This window comes from Paroedura picta, chromosome 3, assembly GCF_049243985.1.
Source record: "Paroedura picta isolate Pp20150507F chromosome 3, Ppicta_v3.0, whole genome shotgun sequence".
NCBI classification, from domain to species: domain Eukaryota; kingdom Metazoa; phylum Chordata; class Lepidosauria; order Squamata; family Gekkonidae; genus Paroedura; species Paroedura picta.
Window position 1 is genome coordinate 59,757,710 of NC_135371.1, and position 23,911 is coordinate 59,781,620.

The window sequence follows — 23,911 nt, forward strand, 5'->3', positions numbered from 1 at the left end:
ACTGGTTGCTCACTGATGGAACCCGAGATTTAGGGTGGTAAATCCAGTTTTGGCAATTCCCAAAATTGCAAGGTAAAAATGGCCAAATCACGACCTGGCTACTGGACAGCCTCGGGATGCAGGCAACATCATGTGGAGGGGGCTCTAAAAGCTACCAACATTCAAAGTCTGTCCAGGAACATATTCCTCGTGTGGAAATGATCTAAATTTTGTATTATAATGATTTTTTCCCCTTGATAAAATTATGTTCCTAAATCCTAAAACTAATGGCTCCCTAGAGGTCTATGGAATGATTGCAAGAGATCCATGCATCATCCAGCTTGGGCAGGTTCTACCTTCCTCCACTGGTGCCTTCCCAAGTTTTGGTGCCTTCTCATTTCCATGGTAGCCATATTACTGCCTGAGCTTCATCAGCCTGCCAACATGCCACACAACAGCCACTTCTCCTTAACTGGAGAGCCACTTAATGCTGCGAGCCACTATCCATGCAGGTGGCTTCACACAACCTTCATCCAGAGGCCCCAACTGTGTATCAGGCCTGTCAGGGCTGTTTGCCTACCTCTGAGGAGAACCACTCCTCATTAGAGGCTTGGGTATGACCTATGTATTTTCTCAATGAATGGATATTAACGGTACAACTTCTATCATGTAGAGATCAGCCAAATTCTGTGCTGTTCATGGGGGTTCCTTATATGCAAGAGGTCTGGGAGCCATTGACTAAAACCATTGCTAATTTAAAGTTATGAGTATTTTCTTCTATAAAAATTAAGGTATCCAAACACATGCATCCTCTATATTTAGTCCTATGTAAAGCAGCAGATATATAAAATGAATAAGAAATTAATTAAAACAATGATCCCAGATACCTATAATGGTTCTCATCCCTGAAAATTCTATGATTTTTCATGCATTGTAAATGAATGTTACTGGAAAGATTCCTTCCTCTTGAGGGCAAGGAGGACACTCTGATATGTTTGGGTTCCTCTTCCCACAGTCCCTGGAGGTAGGAAATTGATTGCACTTTCCATCTCTGGGAGGAGGAGGAACCCACACTCAGTCTGCAGACTTCTGCAGCTGATAACAATCCACAATATGTGCCAAACGGACAGAGAATAAGGCTTACAGAATGAAACAAACCATATGGTAAAGATAAATTATTAGAACAGCAAAAGAACAATGAGCATGGAGTCATTCACCCTTTAATAGGCATAATAGATTGACCAAAAGACCCACTAACTTGGATGGGTCCAGAGTGACCTCCTTGCCATCGAAAAGAAGGAACCTTCACGGCCAGTCCAATGTTCCATTCTTTCTCAAGGAGAGGAGAATACTCTGATACTTTGGGATGTTACAAAGCTCATTTGATCCAGGGAAGGAAAAGTGACTGCCAAGCACATAGATAGGAGTAGGACTAGTCCACCTGCTGTGGGACTGTCTCTCAAAATGCTACCTCAGCCATGGTGATAGAGTCCATTTTGTAATGCCTGATAAATGTTGACACAGATATTTGCAATAAATGCATTTGTGTTGAATGCTGCTGATGCAGAAGCACTTCTAGCTGAATGACTTGTGACCACTTTGGGACAAAGGCCCTGAGATTCAAATGTCAAGAAGTAGCCCTGCTTACTGTAGCCTAGAAACCCTTTTCCCTTTGACGGCTGGAGGAAAAGCCATAAAAAAGGGATTCAACTTCCTAAATGCCTTGGTCCTACTGCTATAAATGTGAAATGCTCTGCAAAGGTCATGCTTGTGCCAATTATTCTTCCTAGGATTAGATGGCTTCAGGCAGAAGTATGGCAAATAACTCCTGTGAGCTGTGAAAGGGTGTGTTGACTTTGGGAATGAAGGAGGGATCTGTGCACAGAACCACGATATCCTTATGGAAGATGCATAAGCACTTTGTGACGGAAAGAGCACCTTTCTCTGAGACCTATTTTGCTGATGTAACAGCTACCAGGAAAAGTACCTTCAGGTTAAGGAACCTCAGAGAAACCTCCCTGAGTTCAATTACACTCTGGGCTGCCAGCAGTGCATAGCTGGATGCTCCACAGCTTTCTGTTTCCCCATGGGGGACACATTTCAATGGGGCACCTGGTCTGCCACTGAAAAGTGTCTTCAGGGGGATGCAGCCACTGCCAACAGGTTCCACTGCACAGTGGGGGGTCGGCATTTTCCCCCCAGGAAGGTGGGTTTGCATGGGAACACAATCCCACCTTCTTGCAAAACCAAGCTGGGTCTGGATGACAGATAGGACCCTTGGTTAGCATACTGGGTAACAATGAAAGTTCGCATTGAGGTTGAACTGATGATTTCAGTTGGCCAGGGCCAGGCTAATCAATTCTGCCTTCTCCCGTTTCATTTTGTTTAGAAGCAAAGCTATGGAAGGATAAACATAAAGAAGGTCCAATGGCCAAGGGTACATCAGAGAATCCATATGTTCTGCTTATTGACAATAGTGTCTCTAAAAAAGTCTAGGTGTCTTGGTATTGATCAGAGAGGAAAAGAGATCTATGCATGGTAAGCAGAAATGTAGAGCCAGGGACTGGAATGTTTCCTGGCAGAGGGATCACTCCCCTGGACACAGTTCCAAAAGACTGATGCTGAGGGAAGCCTCTTGTTGGGACCAGGTCCTCAGTATGCGGCCCAGTGTGCAATGGGCTTCTCAACCCATCAGGCTGGCATCTATGATGTTGTATGTAAACCACCCTGAGACATATGGAAGGGCGGTATAGAAATCAAATAAATAAATAAATAAATAAACAAACAAACAAACAAACAAACAAATAAATCTGTTGTGATGTGTAAATACAATTAATAAAATAAATTTGCCTACAAGTGTTCCTTGGTTGTCCACCAAAGGAAGTCAGTGGGGGCCATTAAGTTGTCCAACTGCACACCTTCCATAAATGGTCTTCAAGGTCTCCATTATGAACTTCCTGTACCTTATAAACCTGTTCAGAAATTTGTGGTTGAAGATGCACTTCCAGTCCCTGTTCTTTTTGGGAACTAGTAGTGAGGTTTGATGGCTTCAGGCGGCTCTCTTCTTCTGAAGTGGACAAGTTGCTAGGTTCGGTCAGGGCGACCACCTGCCCCCTCGACCCCTGTACTTCTTGGCTCCTCAAGGGAGGTGGCCAGAAGATAGGAGGCCAGCTCAGAGACATCATCAACTCCTCCCTGAGTACGGGAGATTTTCCTGAGCGGCTCAAGGAGGCGGTGGTCCACCCTCTCCTGAAGAAACCATCGCTGGACCCGCTGGACCCTGCTAACTACCGCCCAGTGTCGCATTTAGCGTTCCTGGGCAAGGTGGTGGAGAGGGCGGCAGCAGACCAGCTCCTGGCATTCTTGGAGGAAACTTCAGCATTCGATCCATATCAGTCTGGCTTCCGCCCTGGCCACGGGGTGGAGACGGTTTTGGTCGCCCTGCTGGATGACCTCCGTCGCCAGCTGGATAGAGGCGGGTCAGCCGTGTTGGTCCTTTTAGACCTATCGGCGGCCTTTGACATCGTGGACCACGAACTGTTGGTCCATCGCCTGGCCGGTACGGGGATACGGGGCACAGCCTTGTGCTGGATACGCTCCTTCCTCCAGAACCGGTCCCTGAGGGTTGCTGTGAGGGAAGAGCTTTTGCGGCCCTATAGACTCCCTTGCGGGGTCCCTCAGGGTGCAGTCCTCTCCCCCACATTGTTTAACATCTTTATGCGCCCTCTGGCCCAGCTGGTACGGAGATTTGGGCTGGGTTGCCATCAGTACGCTGATGACACCCAGCTCTATCTCCTAATGGACGGTCACCTGAACTCCCCCCGGAACCATTTGCCAGATGTTTGGAAGTGGTGACAGAATGGTTCGAGCAGAGTCGCCTGAAACTCAACCCCTCCAAGACGGAGGTCCTGTGGCTGGGGGGAAGGGGACCCACATACCTGCCTACTGCTCTATGCCCCTCTATGCCCCCCGCAGGGCCTTACGCTCTGTGGGTGAGAACCTGTTGGTCGTCCCTGGCCCGAAGGAAGCGTGCCTAGCCTTGACCAGGGCCAGGGCTTTTTCAGTCTATGGTTGAGGCTGGGGTCAGCGAATCAGGGACATGGCTCCCCCCCTAGGAGTTGGAGTGTACGCTACTCCCCTATCCTTTCCTCTTCACCTCTTTCATAATTGGGGGAGGAATGGGATTTTTAGCCGTCATGTTAGTAGATTGATGTTTTAATGGGAATTTTAATGGGATTAGTTGTTGTGACCTGCCTCGAGCCTTTCGGGAGAGGCGGGAAATAAATATAATAACAACAACAACAACAACAACAACAACAACAACAACAACAATGAAAAAACAGAATAGATGTCTAAGAACTTTTGCAGCAATGGCACAGGTTCGATGGCGGAGATCTCCAATATCCATGTGTAATTTCTCTTTATGGGGCAGTGAAGAACTAGTGAGTTCAGAAATCTACTGTCAGGTGGGGTGACAATTCTATTGAATAGCTGTGGGTTATGGTTTCTTTTACGTATTTGTTGGTGGTTGATAAATTCCAAGCTTGATTGAATTTCTGAAGCTCTTCTGCCCCATGGAAGTTGGCCTGGTGTAACTTTTGTTGCCACTGTTTTCATGTCTTACTAGAGGCTGGTGCTTGGGCAGAACAGTAGAACTGACTTGTGGCTCTGAAGTTAGGCTTGGATTTGGTCCATGATGGCTTTTTGGAGTCTGATCTGAATTGTGCAAGCACTCTGTAAGAATGAAAGGACTATGAATCATATATTTTGGACATCTGTCCTCCCTTTTATAGGTGAATGGCATAACCTTCTTCTTGTCCTTGGTCTTAATCAAGATGTCCTCTAGGCCAACCTGTAATCAACCTGTGGTCCTCCAGATGTCCATGGACTACTATTCCCATGAGCCCCTGCCAGCATTTGCTGGCAGGGGCTCATGGGAATTGTAGTCCATGAACATCTGGAGGACCACAGGTTGACTACCCCTGCTCTAGGCTATTCCCAAATACTTTGCTACCCAAGAAAGGCCAAGGTGCCACATGAGACTTAGGATGTCCACATTCCAGGACTTGATCTAGAGATGTCTTCTGATTACCACTGTGGAAGTCATGGCCCTCGCTGAAAATTTGACTGTGTCAAGGCTAGCATCAGTAATGAAGTCTGTTGCCCTTTCTAGATTGTCCATGTTAACCTTACAGGTATTGATTTCAAACTGGTTATTCTGGGGACAATTTACAAAGCCACATGTATGAGGCTCTTGCTATTAAAGAAGTGCCAGCAGAAAGCAATGGCATCATGGGCTCTGAGGTGAATCACTTTTTTGATCATTGGGATCTTTAAGGGTGCCCTCTCCAAGTGCCACCCCTAATGCTAAGCTAACCACAGAAGCATCTACCACTGAACTTTCAATAAGTTGGTTACCTTGGGAGGAAAAGAGTATTCTTTTAGCCTGTCCAGAATGTAAACAGTTTATTTCAGTTTTAAAAAAGAAGGGAAAGTTTAACCTAGCTTTCTAACCCTCGAAAAAACCTCACAGGCACATCATCATCATCCTGATTTTTCTTGGGGATTTCTACCTTAGGGGCAGAAAGCGGTAGGAGGTTTAATGCTTTATTTAATAGAGCTGTAAGTGCCTCATGAGAAACAAGGCAGTTGACTTACTCTGTTGACAGACTTCATTCTTAGACAACTGGCCTTCCTCTTTATACATATCTTCATCAAAATCCTCAGGGCCTAAGGGGGATTCACTATTTTCAGATCTGTAGTTTGAGAAATTTTAATAATTGTTCCTAATAGGAAAAGTGCTTTTTACAGTCAGCCTTCTTGGCCAAGAGAAGCCCTGGCATTTCTCTGTGTCTAGCGTGAGCCACCTTGGTGTAGTGGTAAAGAGTGGTGGCTTCTAACCTAGAGAGCTGGGTTTCATTCCCTACTCTCTCACAGTTCTCTCAGCCCCACCTACCACACAGGGTATATCTGTTGTGGGGAGAGGAAGGGAAAGCTACTGTAAGTCACTTTGGAACTCCTTCAGGCAGTGAAAAGCAGGGTATAAAAACCAACTCTTCTTCTTCTACAGCAGTGGACCCCAACCCCTGGTCCAGAGACCGGTACCGGTCTGTGGATCAGTCAGTACTGGGCTGCGGCTCCTCCTCATCCTCCTCCCTGGCTGCTGCCTCGGTGGCTGCCCTGCCACTCTACTGCTGGCTCACCTTTGGTGCTCTCCAGTGGCCGCCATGGCTGGGGCTCCACTTCCCACAGCGGGCAGCGGGAAGTCAGGGGTGCCAGCAGGAAAGCAAGCAGAGCGGGGGCTTAGGCGCCAGTGGCGTCCCTTGGCAAAAGACTGAACTCCCCCCCCCCTCCCGGGACTCAGTAAAATTATCAAGCGTTGACCGGTCCCCGGTGATAAAAAGGTTGGGGACCACTGTTCTAGAGGCCTTGAAGTAGCTAATTTTTTAAAGGTGTTTGATTGGAACAGGAGGGCTGAGGGTGGAAAAAGGCCTAGTGTTGCCTTTCCCGGGAGGGAGGGTAAAGAAACTTTTTTCTTCTCTGACTTTGAACAAATTATTCTAGCCAGTCTTGGAAGCCTGCAAGGACAATAAAGAGCTTCCCCCTTCCTGGCTTCCTTCACAGTTGGGAGCTATTATCTTTCTTCAACTCATTACTCTGATGGCTACAGAAGGCTGCATTAAGCAAGCCTGATGGGCCCATACAGACTGTCCCAGCTGATCAGCAGAGGGTGCAATTTTAGCAGCAAAAATAGAACCTGCTTCTTCACAATCCAAGCCAATCAATTCACAGCCTGTGGCTCTCTCCATGAATTTTACTATGGTGGGATGACTGGGCAAGTGAGTAAGCAGGAATTTCTTACTCCACTACCTGGGGTTCACCTCCCCCAGCTCTCCTTTGGAGGAGGTTCCATCGTCAGAGACCTCAGCTGTGATATCACCATGACTGAAGCAGCAGGCCAAAGGTAAACAGCCTCAAGGGAGATATGGCCAGAAGAACAAAGTGTGTTTACTAAAGAAAGGGAAAGGCATGAAGAAAGGCACTTAGAAAGAGAAAAATAAAGTGCAAACAAAGGTCTTTAAAGGAAAATCTCAGGAGTTCTCTAAACCCACTGCTCTCTCAGTCAGAAGCAGGAAAAAGACTGAGGGTGGGGTCCTTTTCCCCACAAAAATGGAAAGTACAATAAATTTCCTGCCTCCAGGGAATATGGGAAGAGGAACCCAAATGTATCAGAGTGTCCTCCTCCCCTCAATAGAGAACACATGGTTCATCCAGGTACCTGTTACTGACATAATGTAAGCCATTACACATCTACTCATGCACAATTACAGTCAAGTATGGAATAAATTGATACTGGGTTACGAGTAGGGATAAACTATATATGATTAGTAATGAACTGGGGTACCTTATAAACATAAAGCTCATGAATATCATCTGAAAGGGTGGTACCATCATCTCTCATTAATGGTGTAAAAGCAAAACCAAAAAGCTTCTTTTCTCCTTTATCTTTTGCTGCAATAAAAATCACATATTTGCATGGTTAAAGGAAAAACTGTGATTTTAGCTTGTATGTATCTAAGAAACCGAGAAAACCCTTTCATTATGCCTAGTTTGCATTGTCCTAATTCAGATTGTAGTTTTCAGTAGTTTTATTAGATTCTACAACTACAGACATATGTCTTGAAATGTAGGCTGAGCCAAACTATTATAAACCAGTAGTTAAATTCTAGCAGAGAGGCATTGAGTCCGAGAGATGGGTTTTGAATCCTTCCACTGAAATCCCCAGGTAATTCTTCTAGCCTGACTTATTTATGATCTTAGCAACTCCCCTAAATCACAGTTCATCCCTCTAACATATACCCAATATTGAGATGTCTGAGGAGCCCCAACTAGCCAAGAATATTTGTTTCAGTTGTTCCTTATGGGTAGTGGCATACCTAGCCTATTTGGCACCCAGTGTGGGTAATTTTTTAACACACATACCCTTTTAATTTATTTTTTTGCCATCAAGTTGACGGCAACCCCTAGGGTTTTCAAGGCAAGAGGCATTTATAGGTGGTTTGCCATTGCCTGTCTCCACCTTGGCTCTGTTTAACTTATGCGATTGGATTAACTCAGGCTAAGCTGGGGCTCTCAGGTCAAGGCCCATTTTCTATACAATACAATTACTTCCAGTAATACTCATGAAATAAAATGAATAATAATGGCCAGAAAGCAGATTCAGGTGGGTTGCCATGTTGGTCTGAAGCAGTAGAACAAAGTTTGGTCTTAAAGATTCCACTGGACTCAAACTTTGTATTCAGTGTCCAGAAAAGAAATGCAGACAGTAAAAGATTTCTTGTTTTTAACTTTCCATATAATAATGTCAATTTAAAAAATCAAATGTCAACATGCTGTTCCATCACAAGGTCCAATGTAGAGAAGTGCTTAAAGTGTTGACTAGGATCTGAAAAAAACTAATAAGTTAGAATCTCCACTCATGCCATGGAAGCTTGGTGGGTGACCTTGGGCCAATCACATTACTCTCAGCCTAGCCCTCACCTGGATAAACCCAGGATAGTCTGATCTTATCAGACCTCAGAAGCTATGGAGGGCTGACATACATTCTGTCTTCAAGTATGATAGGGATGAGAAAGTCTTGAGACCACAACCTCCCTCCAACTTTAGATACAATGAGTCAGTTGTTACTTGACAGGGAAAAAAACTTCTATCATGCCACTTGTATTCTGAACAGGCACTTGGGAAGGCTTCTGTTCTCCATTTTGAAGCCCAAGAATTGACCATCCCAAACATCTACAAGACTCTTTTGAGAGCTAGGAGTCTGCCTTTGAATTAACTTTTACTAACATTAGCCTAATCATGAGAAAATAGTGATCATAAGCTTCATCAGACTGGATGCTAAGAAACACACTACCCCCCCAAAGAAGGTACCCCCATCCTCCATTCTTTCCAAAGGATTAAAGTCAAACCAGAGAATCTTTACAGTAGAAACTGAATGGGGGCATTCTTGCAAGCCCAGCAGAACCAGTGCAATGTACAGAGTTCCCAACATAATATTAACAAATGTTTGCTACTATACTACTCTTAAATACATTCTGTCTTCAAGTATGATAAGGATGAGAAAGTCTTGAGACCACGACCTTCCTCCAACTTTAGATACAAAAAGTGAACTAGAGGCCCCTTGGCCGTCTTTGAAGAAAACCCTGAGTAACTTCAGACGACTCACGCTGACCGAAGTGGACAAGATACTAGCAACATCAAGGCCAATCACATGCCCACTGGACCCTTGCCCATCCTGGCTCTTAAGAACAGCTAGCATAAGGATAAAGGGTCCCCTCTGAGAGATAATCAACCTATCTCTCACAACGGGAGAATTAAAAGAGGCTGTGATACGCCCACTGCTGAAAAAAACATCTCTAGATCCACGAGAGCCTAATAATTATCGACCCGTCTCGCATTTAGCGTTTCTGGGGAAGATAATAGAAAGGGCAGTCGCAAACCAACTGATGGAATACCTGGAAGAAGCTTTGGTCCTAGACCCATCCCAGTCAGGTTTCCGGCCTGGCCATGGGGTAGAGACAATGCTAATTGCCCTGATGGACGACCTCCGTCATCAGTTGGACCGAGGCGGGTCGGCACTGCTGATATAACTAGACCTCTCAGCAGCGTTCGACACAGTCAATCATGAGCTACTAGCTCACCACCTCATCGATGCCAGAATACGTGGGACAGCCCTTCAATGGCTGATCTCCTTCCTCCGGGATCGTGGACAGAGGGTAGCAATAGGAGAGAGAACATCAGACCGCTGACAACTTACTTGTGGAGTCCCACAAAGAGTGGTCCTCTCTCCTATCCTATTCAACATCTTCATGAGCCCTCTTGCACAACTGGTACGGAAGTTTGGGCTGGGTTGCCATCAATATGCAGATGACACCCAGCTCCTCCTCCTGATGGATGGCCGCCCTGACTCTCCCCCAGAAGCATTAGCCAGCTGCCTAGAAGCAGTGATGAGATGGCTCAAGCAGAGTCATCTGAAGCTCAATCCTTCAAAGACGGAGGTCCTGTGGCTGGGTAGGAAGGGCCCATGTGAGGAAGCGCGTCTGCCTGCCCTGAATGGTGTGCGGCTCTCTACGGCTTACTCTGCCAGGAACCTAGGCGTGATTCTGGACACTTCCCTCACAATTGAAGCCCAGATTACAAAGGTAGCGTGGCTGGCATTCTACCACATCCGCCAAGCCAAGCTACTAGCGCCCTACCTGGCCCCGGAACACCTAGCCACAGTGATCCATGCGACGGTCACCTCTAGACTGGATTTTTGTAACTCGCTCTATGCAGGCCTGCCCTTAGTCTTGACCCGGAAACTACAGCTGGTTCAAAATGCAGCAGCCAGGATCCTCACTGCAACACCATGGAGGTCCCACATCCGGCCCATTCTCCATCAACTGCAATGGTTGCCAGTTGAATTCCGGATCAGACTAAAGGTTCTGGTAATTACCTTCAAGGCCATATGCGGTCAGGGCCCAGTGTACCTAAGGGATCGCCTCCCTGCCTACGCCCCCAAAAGAGCCCTACACTCCACTTCTACCAACCAGCTAAGGGTCCCTGGCCCTAAAGATGTTCGCCTGGTCTCGACCAGGGCCAGAGCATTCTCTGTTCTGGCCCCCACCTGGTGGAACGAGTACCCGGAGGAGATAAGGGCCCTGACAGAGCTTAAACAGTTCCGCAGGGCCTGCAAGGAGGAGCTCTTCTGCCAGGCATTTGGATGAGACCAGACATAACCAACAGCGACCAAAGGGCCCCTGCTCCCCCCGCCCACCCCTCAGAACACCACCTATATACTCTGGACCTGTTTGTATTGTTACACTGTTGTATTTTTTATTGGTTATACTACTATACTGTTATATGTTTACAATTATCAATTATCAGTTATTATTGCACAGTTATTCAAACGTTTTATAGACTGTTCCATGTATTGTTCCTATGTTATTATGTAAACCACCTTGAGCCCCCGAGGAGGGCAGTATATAAATAAATAAACAAATAAATAATAAATAAATAAAATAAGACATGAAAATAAAGGGGAGGGAGACACGGAAAAATTAGGTGGAGGTAGAAATGAATGAAAAAACACTAGGTATATTAAGAGAGGGAAAAGTTGTTTTATCTTGCTGAAACACTCTAATGTTTTACAGGATCTGGCCAGGCTGGGTACAAGGAAAGAGAGAAAACAACCTGCAGGCCAGCAATTACTGCAGCAGCACAATCTGTTATGAAAGTATAAGGATTGATGAGAAGGGAAGTGTAGCCAATTCTAGACCTCTTAGAGATGCTCAGACTTTCCTGTGTGTCTAGTGGCTTCAGACAGAACTGCATTTTAAAAATAAAAGGGAGAGCCAACTTGGCGTAGCTGTATTGATTAAGAGCGGTGGCCTCTAATCTGGAGAGCAAGGTTTGATTCCCCATTCCTCCTCCACATGCAGCCAGTTGGGTGACCTTGGGCTAGTCAAAGTTTTGTTAGTGCTGTTGCTGCACAGTTCTATTACAGCTCTTTCAGTCCTAGCTAAATAAAAAAATCACAGCTATGTCTAGCAATTCAAGGCCAACAGAACAGAAAGGCTAAAATGCCACATGATAGATTTTTTATTTTATGAAGTTCCTACGTGTTTTGCCATGCAGGCTTTGTCATGGAGAATCAGTGCATTTACTTGGTGCTCTCAAGGTTTTGTTCCAGCACTAGGTAAATGCTCTGATTTTTCATCCATGCCTGAATGGCAAAATGAATAAGAAACTTGTAAAATAAAAAATCAATCATCTATCACTTGAAATTTTCCCCTTTTTGTTCTGTTGGCCCTGATTTGCTAGACATAACAGTGTGTGTTTATTTTCATTCATAGCCCACCTTTGTTGCTGGGATGTAAGGTGGATTGCAAGTGCTATAAAACTGTGCAATCAGTGCTATGGCCCATCCTGACAAAGCCTACATGGTGAAATGTGTAGGGACTTTGTAAAATAAAAAATCAATAATCCATTACCTGACATTTTTGTCTTTTTGTTTTTGTAGGCACATTGCTGGATGCAGCACATTTCTTCTTCAGTCTAGCAAATCAGAGCCTAACTATATATTACATCATTCCTAGATCTATCCCTAGGTCAGGTTGATGGATGCAGTTCGGTTTTATGCATATAGGACCCAATTCAAACCAGGACTATGGTGCACATGGAGAAGGGGTTCAATCTTCTCTCTCAGCCAATTTCCTGAACCTGAAATGGTTCTGGGAAACTACTATTTGTCCTTTCATAGAAACTTAATATGTACTCATGCAGGTGTGCATTTACATCCTCATGAGTACCTATCAAATGTGGAGGTGTGCATTCAGATATACCCAAGTAAAAATATATCCCAAAACACCATATTGAGGGGGGGGGGTTGTATATTCGGCATCTCAAGTATATCTAGGATTTTTTTGAAAAATTGAAAAAATTGTAATTAAAATTCATAGAAATAATCATGAATTATTGGGAAGATCAGGCGCCAACATTTGCAGGCTTCTCGGGATAGCTTTTCCTCTTCCCTTTTATTTATGTGACTTGGGGGTTTCTAGGGGCTTCCCAAACTGCTTTTGTTAATTTCAAATTTATCTTGTCAATTTTAAGAGGTTTTTTCCCCTCTCGTTACCAGAATTTGTGCCCCCTTCTGAGTTTTTTGTATAGTGCTTGCAAACCCACCCCCCACTCGGATTTGTTGTGATTCTTTCTACTACGGAGATTGTCTGGTTTGACATTGGTCTTGTTGGGTTTGCACTGTCATAGTGGCACTGGTTCTGCTGGACATTCGGTACATTGCAACTAGTTGTGCTGCGCTTGCAAAAATGCTCCTTTCCCACCTTTGCTTCTACTACAGAGATTCTCTGTTTTGATTTTGGTTCTGTTTGGTTTGGCACATTTGCTTGTGGTTCTGCTGGAATTACTGGGTTCTGCAATGGCCCGCTTGGACTTGCAGTTTATTCTCAGTGTAATGATCTGGCCAGATGCTGGTGTCACATCACAGAAACAACAGTTCTTTCGAAGCCAATGGAGGAGACACAATACAAAGTTGTTTCAGTCCAATGTTCAGGATTCCAGAGGTCTTAAAAGTACAATACTCCTGTCCAACAAGTCAAGGCTTTCATGATTCAAGCAGTGAAGTGTCAACTTGTCAGCATATAGCATACATTACATCCACATCCCCACAATGTCCCTCAAGAGGTTTTATAGTTAAATGTCAGCTGCTCAGATTGGCTCCTACAACAACTCATAATTACACTCAGCAGGTAGCATTTGTCTAGCCAATAAGGTAAGTGCTTTTCCTTTTAGCCTGCAGCTCTGCTCTAAGTCTGCACCTTTACTTCTCTAATCATATAAGGTGATCCTGGAGGGTTGGAAATAGGCAGCTGGCTTTTATCTGTTAGATCAGAGATGGGGTAGTGGTGGAAGTGACTTTGTACAAACTTTTGGCTGTAAGTCTTGGCATGATTGCACCTCCTCTTGTTTGTTAGCTTCTACTGCCTCTGGTCTGCCTATGCTAGACCTTTCTTCCTCTGAGGAGTCCTCACTATCACTGAGTCCTGGCTCACCCATGACACTCAGTGATTGCTACTTGCAGGCATGGCTTTTTGTCCTGGAAACAGTTTGCAGGGTTTGTTTGTTTCCCCCTTCATAGGAAAAAATGAAGGATGACTGGGGGCACCCATATTTGGTGGGTGTTTTTGGTGTTTGCCCAGGTATACATGAACACAAAAATCACAAAAATCATGCTAATATTTAAATGGTTTGGAAGGGGATGGAATGGGCAGAAGAGGCTATCGCAGACAAAAAGGGTACCATTTTCCCAAATTACTCTATCACATTTCGGAACAGTATGAAAGCATACTTTGACAGCAATATGGACTTTTTGCTGCAGTAACCAACATGTCAAGTACCAAAGAGTTTAGATTGTACATCACATTCAGAGAACCAAAGTTTCAAGCATTCAAAAAGCCCATAACTCCTGTGTGCATGGGGGAGGGGGAAGAGAAAACAGAGATTACAACAAATATATAAATTTACAGAAAGAGAAAATAATATATTGATTATGTTTGCGTTATGTTCCTTAATCAACAATGGTTATCTCTAATTTATTAATACATAGCTATACAGAACTATTCTTAAACAAATTCAACTAATTTCAGGAAAAAAAGTTTGAGTTCAGTGGGACCTTTAAAACCAACATGGCTGCCCACCTCAATCTTATTTCTGACAAGAAAAGTCAGAGACTTCCTATGGCAGCCGTAGGAAAAATCAAATGTATGCTGACTTTCAATTGTGATAGTTATCGATGACGAGCTCAGAAACCCTAACCCTAACCCTAGCGCATATAGGATTTGTCTACAGCAAACCATCAAAACCACCCCAAATGGGCACCTTGCTGAAGGCTGTTGCTACTGGTAATCAGCAAACTGGTTTTACTGCAGCTGCCATGTGCTGAACTGGTCATGAAATCACATCACAATAATTATGTTTCTGAGCTGCTCCTTTGCAAAATTAGTGCAGCACAAATCTACAAAGGAAAGATAGTTTATGTAAATCAGGTCACTTGCAGTCACAGAATCATATTACACTCACTAGAACAATGCCTGAACTCAAAACGGAGGTGAGAACCACGGAATCTGTCTATGGGAATAGGCAATTTGATGATTTCTCCCCAGCGAGGGCTATTGCTATGATAAAGGACAAAGGAATGATATACACTTCTGCATTGTTCTCCTGAGCCCAAGCCGATACAGTCCTAGGGGGGGGAAAGAAAAAGAACACAAAATAAGAACAAAATAATATTAAATATTATAGAAGTTGGATAATAATGCTGACAGATTCTTATGTAAAGGATGCAGAAATGTTATTTTTATAAACACAATTTATACCTTCTACAATTTATGGAATAATAAAGAGCTGAAAGGATGCATTTTGATTGTGTTCATTCTGAAGATCTGGGGGTTGTTTGAGTGAGATATACGAAATCTTTCTTATTCCTTCTAAGTTCAATTTTTGAATTAGGCAATCAAGTTTTTAATTTATACCTAGTTTCAGACATCAGAAACTTACTAATATACAACACTAAACGCCTTAATATTTTTTTTACTCTTGAAGCACTTCCTATTCAGACCTCTTTAAGTGAGAAGGTGGCATACTTAGAACATAATGTCCTAATTCTTTAATTAGCAGTAAGAAAAGACTCCTAGGTGAATAATTAACACCCTAAATAACATAGCAACCGACTTTCCTCTGTGAATTACTATAATGCACCAGGACTTTTTCAACATCTAACGTAAGTGATGAAAAAGGAACAAAAACCAAATTTAAATGTCATGCAGTGTTCATAAATTTTCATTTGTACTTGGAGATGACAAATTAAGACCAAGAATAGCTTTCATGAATAAAGTGTTTAGAGAGAGAAGTTGCTCTGTTCACCACACAACCTCCAATTCTGTTATTTTATTCTAAAACCACATTAACCTAGATATCAAATATAAACAAAAAAGTACATTCTTCCAGGCTTCTTAAAAACAGGAAAAGAAACAGCTTCTTATAACAAAAGGCTTTACAACTGCAACAACTGTTTGTTTCTGATAACAGCTGTTCTCATCTCAAACAGCAAAGGTATCCAATGCAGTTTGCAGGATACAGCAAGTGTGGGATAACAGAAGCCGGTAGTTGACTTGTGTTCCTGAGCATGAGGGTTTCAAATATTACACTAGTACCTCAGCACAGGCTTAGAAGCAGACAGGAAGCCATAACAACAGACTGAACATGCTGATCCCTCCCCCAAATTAAGAGGCATGGAGCAATTGTTGGCACTAGTTGAAACTTCCTAAAAACAAAATAAAGGTTGGATACAGTTCTAAAGCTGTCTAGATTCTCAGTAATTAATGATGATTCTCAAAGGTGCAGGTGGATTATCACTCTGTACTTCTCCAGTGAAGCATTAATATGTCTAGTCAGCAGCCCTTTTAGTTCATTCCAGCTGGTTTTCATCAACTATCATAAGACAGGATCCAAATTGCATGCAATAGTCTTCACATTGCATTGATTTCTTGGAAACCCGCATTTTATAAATAAAGTAGGGTTTCCTTGTTTCTAAGCTGCTTTGAGCCTGGTTGGAGAAAGATGTATCATAATTGTTTTCACAAATAAGTCCTCCTCTTATAACAGGACTTTGGTTTACATTATTACTAGGCATTTAATTGAATTAAGAATTGCTTTTGATTGTCAAATGCAATATGCGAATTTTAACATGATCTGTTTCAGAAATTAAAAGGGATGAATATTTTAGGTGCAGACACTAACATAATTATTTTAGACAAAATCCTCTGTTTGACAGTGTCAAAATAATTCTGACCACAGCAACAGCAACACTGTGAGACAATGATGAGAATGTTGAATGAGAAAGTCTGACAGCTTGTTAATGTCAGTTATTTGGTCAGAGGACTTAATAGCTAAGGGCTCACATGTATATTTTTTACATTCAAGAGTAACTGTATATAGAATTTCAAAGTTCAGGCATGTGGAAACACTTTTACACAATTCTTTCTATGGCGACAGCTCACTTTCCACATAGGAAATGTGATATATAAATCATACCTAAAGCTCATCACAGAACGAGTCAAGAAAATTCCTTCCTTCCTTCGTTACACATCTGTCCCCTAAAAAAAATCTACAAGACAAAACAAAAACCAAACGGAACTTCATATCATTACCTTTAAAATCTCTCCATCTGCATAAAGAACATACATAGTAACTTCAATGTTCTTCTGGACACTTTTTCCACCTCTCTCAAAGTCTCCCTTCTCTAAAGTCAGGTACAAGTCATTGCGTATATCACCTAAATAAACAGAGAGAAAATTTACATTTCAAAGGACATTATAAAGAACGCTACGCCTCTGTGAAGACCAGTGGCTTTTGTTCACGGTTTTGATGGGAATCCAACTCATTCCAAATATAAAATAAATAAGTTAATAAAGATGAACATTTTGACACTATTAAATCAGATGGTTGTTAGTAATGCATTATGAAGCCTCCACTACATAATCTGTTATGAGATACGGGAAGGAACTGGGATAATATTTTCATATTATTTTGCTAAATTAAGTGGTTTACAATCATTCAGCATATACATATATATTGGTAAGATTTAAACTGGTTGGCTGGTGACTGGGAAAGAGATTTTGGTGGACCTCTGAATAAGACTGAGTGAGTAGCAGTAAAAAAAAAAAAGGTAAATTCTACAGTAGAGATTATTAGGCGAGAATTCAGGAGAAGAAAAAACTTGCTGACTTTGCTGTTATTTAAATCAATGGTACAGCTAGATTAGGCATACTGCATATACTTGTGGCCATTACACCTCAAAAAAGTATACTGTAAAGCTACAAAGGGTGCAGAAAGGGGCAACCAAAACAATTAAGGGGTCATATCACTTTCCCTCTGAGAAGAAGCTAAAGTGCTTGGAATATTTTAGTTTCTAAAAATGGACTAATATATGGATAGCATAGCAAAGGCTTCCAAAATGATAGGTGGTGTTGAGAAAATGGACAGAGAACATGCTCTCAGTCCAGTGACTCAAGGTCTGTCAGTTAAAGTGATTGTCAGTTAATTTGGAGGAGGAAAAAACCTTAACACTTAACATTAAATTCTCTTTTCACATACTTGTATGCAAAATTAATATTAGTATTTTTTTCTGAATTGAATGAAAATAACTTCCTACTTAGCTAGATTCCAAGCTGACTTACATATCTTGCACAGGGCATATCAAAGCAGGGACAATGGGGAATGCTGACCCACTTTTCAATAACACTCAGAAGAGATTATTATATACTAGAGAATCATCAGCTAAGCGCACAATGTGGCAATCTGTCAACCCTGTGGTGAATAACATATTACTGGCAAAAAATGATTCAACACAAAATAATGGGATAGTATTACCTGGCCTACTTGAGGCAACAATCATTTTCTACTCCAGCACTCAAAACAACTGAGGAATTTTAATGTGTTTATCAACTAGCAAATAAGTTAAAGCATTTGTTCCCAGACAAAAAAAAAATTGTTTGTATCACAAATGCATTTTCTTTCCTTGTAGAGTGTATTTAGTTGGCTTGAAGGTTTTCCAGTTGCAGTCTTTGTGGATAATGACCATTGAATACATACCGAGAAGGGTCCTTCTCTCCTGGGGTATAAGAGGACATCTTGCTGGGTGAGATTCCACCGTCGGGTCAAGGGAGGCAGGAACTTAACAGTTCTTCTTCCGGTCCCTAGGTGGCACTCACCCGGCCTCTTCAGTTCGCCCACTGCCATAGCTGTTCGCATTTTAGGCATATATAACCACAACTTATAACCTAGGAACCTCCTAAACAGAAGAAGAACTAAAGACACATCACAATCAAAAACATGGAAGAAACACGTTATGACATGTCGAAAACTCTGCTCTGAGGCAACTTCCAAACGCCTTACGCCTAAGTATCCTTTTCTTTAATTTGACGATGGAAGGGAGGGATCAAGATGTCCTCTTATACCCCAGGAAAGAAGGACCCTTCTCGGTATGTATTCAATGGTCATTCTCCTCCTGGGACGAGGACATCTTGCTGGGACCTCCCATAGCAGTCCGTAGAATCAGGGTGGGCCATCGTCATCCGCATTAATCACGTTTTGCAGCACTCTTCGACCAAATGCAGCTTCCGCTGAGCTGTAAGCGTCTATCTTGTAATGGCGAATGAATGTCGAGGCGTTGGCCCATGTTGCTGCTCTGCAAATTTCGAGAATTGATGCTCTACCGAACAAGGCCGCTGACGTTGCCGTACTCCTTACTGAGTGAGCCGTGACACCAGGTGGTGGAGCTACGTACGCTTCCGCAATGGCCGTCCTGAGGCAACTACTGATAGCCCTGCTGGACAGCTTCGAGCCCTGGTTTGGGGCTGCAATGGACACAAATAACAAGTCAGACCTTCTTATGTTCTCTGTTCTGATAATATAAGCTTTTAAAGAGCGTCGCACATCTAGGGTGTGCCAAGTTATCTCCTTCAGATGGACCGGGTTTGGACAAAAGGACGGTAAGACCAAATCTTGGTTAAGATGAAAATTGGACAGCACCTTCGGTTTGAAGGCTGGATCTGTTCTTAGTACCACTTTATCCTTGTGAAAGATGCAGAGTTCTTTCCTGACCGATAAAGCTGCCAGTTCTGATATCCTTCTGGCTGAAGTCACTGCTGTAAGGAATAGTCTTCATCCTCAGATGTTTTAATGAAATATCCATTATGGGCTCAAAGGGGTGTCTCGTCATTCCCGTTAAAACTTTATTCAGATTCCAAGTGGGGAATCTATGGGTAATTGGGCCTTGGATTTGGGTGGCCCCTTTGAGGAAGCGGATAATGTGAGGGTGCTTAGAAATCGGCTTGCCTTTAAAATTTGGAAGGACAGATACTAAGGCTGCCACTTGTCGCCGAAGAGTCGCCACCTTCAGTCTTTGTGCCAGACCATCTTGGAGGAACTGCAATACGTCTCGCAACCTTGGAGCCAGGTGATCCACCTTCTTCCGTCGGCACCAGCGAACGAATGCCTTCCATGAGGCATTGTAGATTCTGTTAGTGGACTGGCGCCTGGAAGCCATAATCGTCTCCACTACTTCCGTACTGTAGCCTTCCATGACTAAACGGCCCCGCTCAACCTCCAGGCGGTCAGTTGGAGCCATTCCGGGTCTGGATGCCAAATGGGACCTTGTTGGAGCATGTCCGGCTGTACTGGAATCTGCAGTGGCTCCCGCACTGACAGGCACACCAGGGTTGAAAACCACGGCCGACGAGGCCACTTCGGAGCTATTAGTATCACCTCCGCCTTGAGTTCTTTTATCCTTGCGAGTAGGCGTGTGATCACCGGAAACGGTGGAAAGGCGTAGAGCAAGCCCTTTGGCTACTGGCCAGCAGAGCATCCGTCTTTTCCGCTGACGGATGGAAGTATCTGGAAAAGAACCTGGGCATCTGGCTGTTCTCCATTGTCGCAAACAGGTCCAGCTTGGGCTGACCAAAGATTGACGTTATCCAGGCGAAGATTTCCGGCTTCAGACGCCATTCCGCTGCGGACACCGTCGCTCTGCTCAGCCAGTCTGCTTGGATGTTTTCTTTTCCGTTTATGTATTCTGCCCTTATTGATAACAGGTTGGTCTCCGCCCAACACAAGGCCTGCATGGCTTCCCTGTGAAGGCTTGAGGACCTGGATCCGCCCTGGTTGTTCAGGTAGGCTTTGGTTGCTACGTTGTCCGTTCTCACCAACACATGAGTGTTTCTTATTCGACATCGGAAGTGTTGTAGAGCTCTGGAGACCGCCTTCATTTCCAGGACATTTATTGGGAGTTTTGACTCTTCTGAGGACCATTTTCCCTGGGCTGAGTGGCCTTCCAGCGTGGCTCCCCAACCTCTCAGACTCGCGTCCGTGAACAGTTGCTTTTCCCGTCTGGGACCGAATAGCTTTCCTTTTGACAGGTTGACCTTCTTGGTCCACCAGGCCAGGCTGGTTTTGACGGCTTGTGGTACCTTCACTTTCTTGTCCAGTTTTATGGAGATCTGGTGTTGGAATGGTCGTAACAAGCTCTGAAGCTGGCGAGAATGCAGTCTTCCCCATTCCAATGTGCAGAGGTTCGACACCAAGACGCCCATCATACTTGCCAGCATCATTAGGGACGATGTTCTTCCTCTTATTATCTGATTTGCCAGGTTTTTGGTTTTTTGTATTTTCCCTTCTGTCATGAAGAGTCTGGATGTCACCGTGTCGATCAGTACCCCCAGATGCTGAAGGGACTGGGACGGGATTAGTGAGCTCTTCTGAAGGTTCACGATGAACCCAAAGTCTTGAAGGATTTGCAACGCGATTGCGGTGTGGCTGTTTGCTTGCTGGAGGGACTGGGCCCCCAGTAACAGGTCGTCTAAATATGGATGCAGGTGAATTCCTTGCTTCTGTAAGTAGGCTACCGGGGTGATTAACAGCTTCGAGAAAACTCTGGGTGCTGTCGAGAGTCCAAACGGTAAAGCCCTGTACTGATAGTGGTTCTGACCCATGCAGAACCTGAGGAACTTCTTGTGTCCGCTTCGTATCGGAATGTGCAGGTACGCTTCCGTGAGGTCTAGCGATGTAAGGTACTCTCCTTTTTGTATCACCTCCGAGATGGATTTGAGAGTTTCCATCCTGAAGTGGCGAAGCTTGATGAAGCGATTCAGGAACTTTAGGTCTAACACAGCTCGCCAATCCCCGTTGGATTTGGGTACTGTGAAGAACACCGAGTACACTCCCGTCCTTTCCTCGCCATGAGGTACGGGTTCTATGGCCCCGATGTCGATCAGATGTTGTATGGCGGCTTGGGCTCTTTCCAGCTTTGGTCTTGATTTTGGGAAGGGTGATTGGACGAAGTGGTTTGGTGGGAACTTGAGGAATTCTATGGCGTAGCCCTTTTCTATGATTTCCAACGACCAGCTGTCTGCCTGGTACCTTGTCCACTGCTCCAAGAATAGAGCTAGTCTTCCTCCCACCAGGATGAGGGAGTCACACCTTGTGAGGCTTTCCATCTCTTTCCTGCTTTGGAGGATGGTTTCCTCTCTGGAACCTGTTGGAGTAGCCACCCCTGAAGTTCTGTCTGGTGTTGGACCAGCTAGATCTCCTGTCTTGTCTTTGCCTGTTATATGAGCCGAAGGCACGAAAGGAGTTACCTGCAAGTTGGGAGAACCGTCTATCTGTTCTTCTCAAGTTCCTTGGCATTACGCGCCTTTTATCACGTGTCTCCACCAGGACCTTGTCCAAAGACTCCCCAAACAGTTTGGATCCATGAAATGGATAAGCAGTGACGATTGATTTCGCTTTTGCGTCTGCCTGCCATGCTCTCATCCACAGTGTCCTTCTCGCAGCTGCCGCTGTGGCCATGGCTCTGGCGTTGAAGATGGATGCGTCCAGGGTGGCGTCTGCTGAAAAACAAGCTGCTTTTAGCACTCTGTTCATTCCTTCTGCCACTCTCTTATCTGGTTCCGGCAACAGCTGAATTAGCTTCTTGACCCACATGATTGTGGCTCTGGATACAATTGACGCTATTGAAGATGCTCTTAGAGACATTGCTAAGGTTTCATGAGTTTTGCGTAAGGCAAAATCCGCCTTCCTATCCATTATATCCCTTACAGATCCCTGGCCATCTTCCGAGAGAAGACCATAGGATTGCAGCCCTACTACCGGGGTATCCACAATCGGGGTTCTTAAGATTTCCTCTGCGTAATCAGGCATAGTATACAGCTTTTTTGCATACGCTGGTAACTGCCTGTTTGCCATGGGCTTTTCCCATTCTGCTCTGAATTTTTTCTCAAAAAATACTGGTAGTGGAAAGTTTCTAGGAACATCCTCCTCTGGGGGAAAATATTCTTTATTGCCATAAGGCCTTCTAGGGTCCTGATCCTCTGGATCCTCCGTCTCCTGTTTCCATTTTAGGTCCAATGCATTAAGGCATTTTGATAGCATATACTGATAGTCTTCTGGTTTAAAAAATCTTTTGGACACCTCAGGTAATTCCATAATTTCAATCACTTCATCAGATAAAAATTCCTCATCTTCCTTTACTGAGGACTCATCTGCTGTAGAAGGATAATCCTCCCTATCAGGGCTCCAATGGGGTCTTTTGCGCGCTGCTTTAGTGGGCCAGGAGGGTCTTTGCTCGGCCAAGTCCCCATATTCCTCCCTTTCTGAGTCAGGGGAGGCCTGCATCTATGCCCCTCAGGCCCTCTGTCCCTTTTTTCTAGCTGCGCTTGCACCACCTCCGAAATACATGCAATCAATTCTTTAGATAAAAAATGTTGCCCACTGGGCCTTACTGTACTCCTCGATTGGCTCTCCTCTCCCTCCTCCACGGCTCCGGTCTCCTCGCGAGCAAGCGTGGACCGAGCCGCAGTTGCGGAGCCGCCCGCCCGATTTTCCTCAAAATGGCCGCCGCGCGTCTTCTCCTTGCCTTTTTCCCACGCTTCGGTCTTCTTGCAGCGTTTTGCCGCTTGGCGGCTTGGCTCCACATTGGCTGGTTTAGGGACGGCCTGTGGCGCGCCATCCAGCTTTCCTGGCTCCTGCTCCGTTGGCTCCATCGGTGCCTCCAGTTCTCCTTCGGACAGGAGGTCGTCTGCCATTGATTTGAGCGGAGCCGGCAATGGGGCTTCGCTGGGAGGTTTGCCTTTAACGGCCTTTCCCAGAGCCGAGTCTTCAACAGGGCAGGGGGGGAGGTTTTTTTTTTTTTTTTTTTTTTTAAGATGAGAGACAAACGGAGACTGACACACACTTAGGTAGTCACACACAAGGTAAGGTAGATAGAAATAGGTAGATACATAGAAATAGGTAAGATTTGAGGGTAAAATCTATTCGGATCTTCCAGCTCAACTGCTCTCCTTCCGAGGCAGAAACCGAACTGAAGAGGCCAGGTGAGTGCCACCTAGGGACCGGAAGAAGAACTGTTAAGTTCCTGCCTCCCTTGACCCGATGGTGGAATCTCACCCAGCAAGATGTCCTCGCCCCAGGAGGAGAATAAGTACAACTCCTTTGTTCTGTATTATGTTAAAAGCACTATACTTTACTGGCATGTTGGGGATAATTTCTTAATAGGAACCTGACATATAGGCTTGCTTCACTACCCTCATTCCTACTGTGTAGCTTCATGAGAAGTCTCAGTCCTATAATATCTCATGTCCAGAATGCGGCAAATGCAAAGAACTAGTAACAAAATCTAAGCAATCCTAAGAACGTTGATATGGAGATTCTACAATGACTTTCTGATCATTTGTCTACCTTACCATACTATAAGTTAATAACAGTTATTCAGTGACTCATAACAAGGCAGGCGCTGTTTTTTAACCAATTTCCCTGC

At 44.3% G+C, this 23,911-nt stretch overlaps 1 protein-coding gene across 11 annotated transcripts in view; it reads right to left on the reverse strand.

Annotated features, from left to right (window-relative positions):
- Nucleotides 1-23,911, reverse strand: part of DOCK3 (dedicator of cytokinesis 3) — a 292,500-nt gene that overhangs the window by 144,254 nt on the left and 124,335 nt on the right. For all 11 annotated transcript variants that reach the window (XM_077325925.1, XM_077325933.1, XM_077325924.1 and 8 more), the window contains exons 15-17: nucleotides 16,749-16,873; nucleotides 14,620-14,782; nucleotides 7,385-7,491 (exon numbers count right to left, since the gene is read on the reverse strand). In XM_077325925.1, the coding sequence (XP_077182040.1) occupies nucleotides 7,385-7,491; nucleotides 14,620-14,782; nucleotides 16,749-16,873 (395 nt within the window). The remainder of the gene's footprint in view (nucleotides 1-7,384; nucleotides 7,492-14,619; nucleotides 14,783-16,748; nucleotides 16,874-23,911) is intronic.